The 9,051-nt window shown below is 41.7% G+C and overlaps 1 protein-coding gene across 2 annotated transcripts in view; it reads left to right on the top strand.

The window, feature by feature from the left end:
- The window catches only part of PDE4B (phosphodiesterase 4B, cAMP-specific), an 814,686-nt gene that overhangs the window by 544,807 nt on the left and 260,828 nt on the right, over positions 1-9,051 (top strand). For both annotated transcript variants that reach the window (XM_006862448.1, XM_006862449.1), the window contains one exon: positions 4,663-4,857. In XM_006862448.1, the coding sequence (XP_006862510.1) occupies positions 4,663-4,857 (195 nt within the window). The remainder of the gene's footprint in view (positions 1-4,662; positions 4,858-9,051) is intronic.

The following is a 9,051-nucleotide window of genomic DNA, read 5'->3' as shown; positions in this document are numbered from 1 at the left end:
ATAGATAATAGATATAGATAGGTAGATCGTTATAAATATATAGATACATTTAGATATATAGATATACATATATGTTGTTGATAAGTGACGTCCAGTCAGTTCCGACTCATAACGACCCTGTATAGGGTTTTCAGGAGCAACTGGTGAGCTTGAACAGCTGAACTTTTGTTCAAACCAACCTCAGAGCCACACCAGGACTCCTATAGTACTTCTACATATACATACATACATATATATGTTGTTGTTAAGTGCTGTCGATTCCAACTCATAATGACCCTGTATAGGGTTTCCAAGGAGCAGTAGTGAGCTTGAACCATGACATTGCAATTCAAGTGACTTTGTAGTCTGATGTTTTAGACCACAGCGCCACACCAGGACTCCATACATATACATACATACACACATATAAAGGCGCTCTGATGGGTAAGCTATGGGCTCCTAACCACAAGGTCAGTAATTCAAAACCACCAGGTGCTCCAAGGAAGAAAGATGAGAGTGTTTGCTCTCAGAAACGTATCTGTAGTATCTCTGTGAGGTAAAATCAGCTCAGTAACAGTGAATTTGGTTTATACATACATATATGTATTAATATAAAGCAAACTAAAGGTAAAATATATGTCGGGATTAAGAAAGAAGCAGAATTTACCTTAAATAAATAATGGCCTTGTTTTTGTGTCTGTTTCTGCTATTTTCGGTTCCATTTTCTTAATCATTGTATTTCAGTTTGTGTGATACATTTATTTTTCTGGTCAATTCTGTTCTCAATCTCTCTTTTGCCCACACCTCCCTCCCGTCTTGAATCTTTGGGACATATTGTGATGTCTGCCCGCTAATTTTGCTGTGACTAGGCCTGGTGTCTGGTTTGTGATTCATGTTTGTTCCTAAATTGTACATCTGTGTTGGTTGCTTTGAAACAGTGCCCCAGGGAATATGAAAGACATTTGTCTCACTAAGACTGCTTCTTTGCACTGGAGAATTCTTCTCTGGCTTCTTCTGAATTCTAGCAAACTCTCCTATGAATTTAGGCAGAAGAAGAAACTAAAACCAAAGAGGAACAGGATGGAAAAAGTTTGGGTGGGTGGCTGGGTCTAGTCTTTGCTTACCTGAAAAAACTATCCTTAGATACTAAACTGGGGACAGATGTGTCTTAAGATACCCACTCCAAGCCCTATGACTTATCCTTTGCCTACAAGGAATGCCTCTAACAGAAAAGAGGGCACATTGAGCACTGGATGGAAACCCTCAATGGAAAAAAGTTCTGAGAGCTGGGTAGACATACCCACTTGGCAGCTCTTCTAAGATTTTAGCACAGTTAGACCCAGTAATGACTTGCATAATATTTAATGCCTGGTATTTCATGAATGCTGACCAACTAAAGGGACACAGGCCTTTATGCTGCAGCTAGAGACCGCCTGCTATGCCAGACAACAACCCTTTAGCTAGTAAAATTCACCTGATCCAGGTGGGCCTCAATCAGCCGCTCTTCCTAAAGTATTTTAATACTTTAATGTCCATAAAGGCCAAACAGATACATACCAAAAGAACAATATGAATACACATGAAATCATCCTCCCCAATAAGCATAATGTAGTCCCAGCTTCACTTTTTAAGAATCTACCCTCTTTATCCTTAAGAAGAGTTCAAACCTAGCATCAGGACCTACTGGTTCCACAGGATTTGGATGGCAGCACAAAGGAGCGCTCATCCACAAAGGAGCTCTTTATTTCATTCAACAGCGAATACAGATCTCACTCAAGGAGAGTTTGCAATTTAACTTTCATTCTATTTTCACTTGCTGCAACACATGTGGCTTACAACATAGCTTTACCTCCAGGCAAGCTGGCACACAGGCTGGTATCTGTGAGTGATTGTCTGCCTGCCTGCCTGCCTGCAATCTTTGAAAGGCAGCCCTGTCTCAGACCATTAGCCTGCTGTGAAAATCTATCTGCAGTGCCTTGAAAGTCCAAATACATATTGGATTGTTACAGCTCGCCCTTGTCCTTTTAAGCAGAAATTCTTACTTGCTGCTTCTTATCAGATACCTGGAGATTGTAGGTTGACTAAAAGCAGCTTCTCAGAGAATGGTCTCTGGGGACACATATAACCCTGAATTCTATCATTTCTTCATTCCTTATTTCAGCAAAACTTTACAGTTTCAGGGTAATTTGCTGCCTCCCTTGTCTCTGTTCCAGGTAACAGCAAAGGTTGCTTAGAGTCTATCTGAGTCTATAAACCAACCATAACTTTTGGTTAAGTCCAGAGACTGAAAGGAAATTGCACTCAGCTGTCTCCTGGGCCGTTCTGAATCTCTGTGATTAGGGGAGTCTAAGGCTATAACAAGATTACTTGGGTTCTATTTCTCCTTCCACAAGTTACTAGCCTGTGACTTTGAGCAAGGTATTTAAATCTCTTGCAGTGAATCAGAATTGACTCCATGGCAGTGGGGTTGGTTTTGATTAGTTTAAGCCTCAATTTGAAGGAGGTCTGGTAGCATCATGGTTAAGCACTCCACTGCTAACCCGGAGGCTGACAATTCGAACCAACTCAGTGGCCCCATGAGGAAAAATAACTGGCAATCTGTTTCCACAACGATTACTAAGAAACCCTATAGGATAGTTGTACTGTTCCATGGTCACTATGATGCAGAATCTGTTCAGTGGCACCAAACAAAAAGAACAAGCCTCATTTTCCTCAAATACAGAGCAGGATTATAATGTATACTTCACAGGGTTCTTATGAGGAGTAAGTGAAGTTATACATTAGATTCTTGTTGATGTTGTTAAATGCTGTCAAGTCGATTCTGACCCATAGCGACTCTGTATAGGGTTTCAGAGAAGCAGCTGGTGAGCTTGAACCACTGTCTTTATGGTTCAAACCAACTTTGCAATCCAATGCATTAACTCACAGCACCACACCAGAGCACCATACATTGGATGGTGGTGGCTGTATGCCATGGAGTCAGTTCTGACTCATAGCAATCCTGCATAGGATTTCCAAGGCGGAGCAGATTGCCTCATCTTTCTCCAGCAAAACAGCTGGTAGTTTCGATCTGCTGACCTTGAAGTTTGCAGCCCGATTCATAACCACTACACTACCAGAGCTCCTTATACATTGGATAGTACTTTGTAAATTGAAGAGAAATGTTAGCAACATCAACCTCAAGAGAACAAGTTGCAAGAACTATCGAATGAAAAGATGCAAGAACATAGAAATTCACTGTGACACTGAAATAAGTATGCTGGAAGACCACTATTAACTTGGAAAAGAAAACTCCTCATCCCCACATTCTGCAAAGCCTTTGTTGGGGAGCAGTGAATGAACTGGGAAAATTCCAGATAAGAAAGTTGCTGCCATTTTGAGGATAAGGGATGTTGTGTGTACAGGAGACCAATAGGTGGAATGATTAAGGAGATCATGAGAAGGAGGCAGCATGTAAGGTAATACCATGGTAACCAGTTGCCAGCAAGTCAACTCCAACTCAAGGTGACTCTGCTTCATAGAGTTTTCAATGGCTGATTTTTTGGAATTAGATACCAAACATTTCTTTCAAGGCATCTCTAGGTAGACTTGAACCTCCAACCTTTCAATTAGCAGCCAAATATGTTGATTGTTTGCACTGCCCAGGGACTCCAATACCAGGGTACCTATCCCTCGCCACCATAGAGTTAATTCCAACTCATAGCAACCCCATAGGAAAAAGTAGAGCTGCTCCCAAAGATTCTCAATACTGTAAATCTTTGGGGGAGCAGACAGTTTCATTTTTCTCCCAAGGGCTGACAGGTGAGTTTGAACCACTAACCTTGTGGTTACCAGCCTGATGTTTAATCTACTGTGCCACCATGGCTCCTAACACCAGGGTATGGAGAGAGAAAACAAGGCACTCAAATGCTGCTGCACTTGCTTCTGTATTCATTAATCAGAGCTGCTCAAACAATTCTGGACTTGAGGGTACCTTACCCAAGTTTAAAGGATACTGACCAGAAACTTCTTTGAGCTCCTCGGCCAGAGACAGTGCACATGTCTTGCTCTAGAGACAAAGCTCTGCAGCCCCTGAGATTACTTTGGCATTATCAGATTAATTATGTCATTTTCTGAAATTCAAATTGCACATATGGATATTAAATCTGATCATCCGGTTGGATGTTTTCAGGGTAGCACTTTGTTCCTGAAACATTTAGAAATATACACATCATATCGTTAATGAGTCTGTGATCTTTATTGATGGCAGGAAGAAGCCTTTCAGCTAGGAAGACTCATTCAAGTCCAAGTTCAATGTCTGACACCTATTGCTGTGCTTGATGCTCCTTCTGGAGGTGTTTGTTATTCCCAAATTGTTTTCTGCTGGTCTCTTGTTCTGAATTTATCAAAGTTGCTCATGCTGCTGAAAGATCATACACTCTGCTCCTGGACTAACTCCTGGCTCTATTTTACTGATGGTGGAATATTGGTAAATTATTGAATTTCTGTGGGACTCAGTGTCCTCAAATACAAAATGGGAATGATAAGGACAACATCTCAGAACATGAGAACATTCCATAAAAGTGGATAGTTTCATGTCAAGTGCAGGGCACCTAGTTTCTGCACACACTAGGTTGTAAGTGTTTATTTGTTGCCCTCTTCTGTGGTTCTCATGTGACTCTAGTATTCTGTTCTCTCATTCAGCTTTGATGTAGAAAATGGCCCTTCACCAGGTCGGAGCCCACTGGACCCCCAGGCCAGCTCATCCTCTGGACTTGTGCTTCATGCCACCTTCCCTGGCCACAGTCAGCGCAGAGAGTCTTTTCTCTACCGATCAGACAGCGACTATGACTTGTCACCAAAGGCAATGTCAAGAAATTCCTCACTTCCAAGCGAGCAGTAAGTACAATCTCTGTCTGACTTCCAGTCTCACACATACTTCATCTTTAACCTCGTCACAGCAGCAACAACAAAAACAATAGCTCTTCTTTTACCCATTGGGGGAAGGGAGGAGACAAGTGAACTGAAGCAGAGGTTACAACTCTAACCATTAAGGACAGTGATGCTCTGTAGTGTGAGGGACCTCCAGCCTGGTTTTCAAGGGTATTAAAAACTTCAGGCATGGTTTACTTTACATCTATATACAGTTTGCATCTTTACATCGATAATGTTTTTTTCTTTGCTTTGAGGTTCACTTTCTCAACTGCTTAATCATCTATAGGTTGAAAACCTAAATACTTATTTTGAAAATCGCCCTTGATCTTTTGACAGGCTGTGCAATTTGTGTTGGGCACCAGGAGAGGAGAGAATTGGGGGCTGGTTACCCTCATCCTTTATTGGTGGGCTTTGCTTGGTGACAGTTAATAAGCTTTCAGTCAACCACATGCCTATTTCTCTTTTCTGGACTCTAACACAATGCCCACTTACTGCCTGACTCCTTCATGAGATACAACACATTCCACCACCCTATTAAGCACAGCTGATATTTTTGTTTTGCTCCTTTTAATTGTAAAGCTCTAATTTTTATTTAAAGAGCAGTCACTGGGTTGTGTTACTTGTTTATTAAATTTCTTAAACCAAATAAAATTGGGTGTTGGAATTTATGCCTTCAAACGTTTCTGGGCACACATACAATTGTTTTTAACATCATATGTTATAAAAATATCAGCAGCTCCCAAAAGTCCCCAGCCTGGAAAATTCCACTGGGTTCTCTTCTGTTACTGGAAAGGAGGCTTAAAAAGTTCACTCTGCTAACAAAGTAGCAAAGAGCCTTCTAAAAGTACCAGCAAGAAAATAGCCCTGGGAGGTTATTAGAAGCATTCTTATCCTGAAAAATCTCAACCACTGTGTGGGCCAACTTTCATTTATGAACACATTTGACAAATATTGCTATTTACTGAATCTCTCCTATGTGCCATGCACCTTACAAAGCTCTGGGGATCAAGATAAACAAAACAGTGGGGAAATCACAGCTGAGTCAAACACAGATCTTGTTCTCAAGGAGTTTGCATGCTCTCAAGGAGATTACAATTAAATAAGAAAGAAAAGAGGACCATACACAGAGCTCTACTGAGTGGAAAGAAATGAACTTTTAATGAGCAATTACCCTGGGGCCAACTACATTTACATACATTATCTCTTTTAATCTTCACAACAATCCTGTTGGATATGAGCCATTATTATTCTCACTGATGAAACTGGGACTCTGAGAGATTGAGAAACATGCCTCTATTCCACAACTAGTAGGGTATGTAGCCATATTCAAAACATTTGGACTCTTTTCACCCCTATTCTTCCAACTGCAAAGTAACATCTATACAGTTCTTGTTGCTGTTGTTAGTTGCTGAAAAGTTGATTCCAACGCATGGCCACCCTATATGTGCAGAGTAGGGTTTCCAAGGCTGAGATCTCTTGGAAGCAAGTCACCAGGCCTGTCTTTCAAGCATCTCTTGTTGTTGTTACTGTTACATGCTGTCAAGTCAGTTCTGACTCTTGGTGACCCTGTCTAGGGTTTTCGAGAAGCAGCTGTGAGTTTGAACCATACACTTTGTGATTCAAGCTGACCTTGTATCCTGTGCTTATCCTACAGTGTCACACTAGGACTCCGAGCATCTCTGGGTGGGTTCAAACCTCTAACTTCATGGTTAATGGTGAAACACTTATCCATTTGTACCACACTAGGAACCACCCAGCAGGTAGAGAATAGGTAGATGCAGAGTAGTGGTGCCTGAAGACTTGAGGTCATGTAGAACCATGACAAGTTCTGATTCAGGATCAGGTAGAGGACTTTGTCAGTGAGTGTGTTTGGAGTTCTCTCTTTCATCAAGATAAAAACTTTCCTAAATTTCATTTGGGAGTCCCAGGGTAGCACAAAAGGCTAAGTAAGCAGTTTACCACTGGTTGAAAGATTGTTGGTTCAAACCTACCCAGAAGCATTTTGGAAGATAGGCCTGGCCATCTCCTTCTGAAAATGTACAGTCTTGAAAACCCTGTAGAGCTATTCTGCTCTGTACACATAGAGTCGCCAAGAGTTGGAGTCAATTTGACAGCAACTAACAACTTTATTTGGGGAGAGCATAGTAAATGTTAGAAAAACGCCAAACAACTGGGCAACACCAACCCAGAAAGAATAGGGAAGCCTTCTGAAAAGGAGACAGTGAACACAGGTTATATAGATCATTGTCATGTTAATTTTCCAGGAGTTAGCATCAAGATGAAGCCTTGGTGGTATAGTAGGTTACCTGCTGGACTGCTAACAATAAGAGCACGGTTCAATTCCACGAGCCACTCAGTGGAAGCAAAAATGAGGTGTCTGCTCCAGTAAAGGTTTACAGCATCAGAAACCCTAGGGAGCAGTTCTCCTCTGGCCTCTAAGAGCTCTAGGAGTTGAAATTGACTTGATGGCAGCAGGTTTGGTTTTGGGGTTTCACATCAGAACATGTGCAGAGTTCCAGGGTCAGTTGATTGTAGAAAAGAGTCCCTGTGGAAACGCCATATGTTTTCCAGTCAGACCCTGGGATTCCTGCACAGATAATTCTCTGTAAGAGTCAGTTCCTAAGGCAAAACAATCTCCCCAAGCTGCTTACTGGACTATTGTTTGACTTGAAGGTGACTTTGGGAAGACAGTTCCTTAAAGGCTAAAGGTTCAAAAGGGCATTGAAGGGTAACCTGAGAGGGTCACCCCGACTCCATGAACCTGAAAGTCTGAATTCTAGGAGAACTAATCTGTGTCCTGGTGTGGTGCTGTAGGATAAAGCACTGTACCACAAGGTCAGTTTGAACCACAAGGTTGGAGGTTCGAACTCACCAGTCGCTCGTTGGAAACCTTATAAAGGGTCTCTATGAGTTGGAACCAACTCAACAGCACTTAACAACAACTGCACTGCTGTCAGAGGCTTGATGTGGTACTGTAGGATAAGCACTGGACTGCTAATCATAAAATTGTTGGTTCAGATCCACCAGCCACTCCTTGGAAACCCTTTACAGGGTTGCTGTGACTCAAACTAACTTGAGGAAACTTAACAAAAACCGTCTTTACAGAAGCAGATTACCAGGATTTTTCTCCTCCAGAATTGTTGGTTGGTTATAACCATTGAACTTTTGTTTAACAGTGGAGTGCATAACCATTGTGCTACCAGGACTCCTTATTCCCTGCTGAGGCATCCTTTACACCCAGCATAGTTTAGTCAAGAACTTTTATATGATATATAAAATTTTGCACATTTATGCTGTATTAAATACTAACAGTAGAGGAAAAACTAGTTTTTTTCAATTTCACATCTGAACTCTTAGAAAGGTAAGATGCATAGACAGAATAGAAACATGTAAAATGGAAACATAGGAAGTCTTCAAAAATTTCATGAAAAATTGCATTTAAAAGATAATGGAATTTTTACCTAAAATGGGGCTACAATGTGCCCGGTGAAGGAGGCTTCCTGCGGAGCCTCTGCATTACTTAGGTGCAATCCTGAACCCCATCCAGAATCTTCTGAGGTGGGAAATTTCCATTTGAAAGGATGGGCAGACCAGCCAGGAGCAGCTAGAAGTACTTCTTGAAAGAAAGACCAACAGGAAAAATACAAAACAATATAGGCAGACCGACTGTTACTACAAGAACAAGCAAGTTGCTTGCCCAGGAGACATCAAGGTAAGTGGTCGGGTCTCTTCAGAGCAAACCCCCTTCAAAGACTAAGACTCAAGGGGGATACACACTCTGATTGGTGACTACAGTCATCACCGATTAGGGGAAGTGAGGGAAAAACAGCAATGAAGCTGCAAGCTAAGCCCTACAATATTCAATAGATTCCTGTGAACCTGGGTGGAGACCTGGTTGGCTAGCAGTGTGGCAAGACCTGGAAACTCTTGGGCCCAGGGTCAGTGACATAGCCACAGAGGACTAGAATGGAGAGTGAAGCATCCAGCTGATAAGAAGAGAGGGCATATGCACAAGAACACCCACACTTGCGGATAATATACACTTGACCTGGCTTCAATGGCTGGATGATCAGAGCTCAACTAGAAGAAGAAAGAATAGGAAGTAAAGAGTAATCTGATACAATTTGATGAACTTGACCTACACCTATGGATGCAGTA

This window comes from Chrysochloris asiatica, unplaced genomic scaffold, assembly GCF_000296735.1.
Source record: "Chrysochloris asiatica unplaced genomic scaffold, ChrAsi1.0 scaffold00048, whole genome shotgun sequence".
Classification (NCBI taxonomy): Eukaryota; Metazoa; Chordata; class Mammalia; order Afrosoricida; family Chrysochloridae; genus Chrysochloris; species Chrysochloris asiatica.
This window is presented reverse-complemented; position numbering and strand designations above follow the sequence as displayed.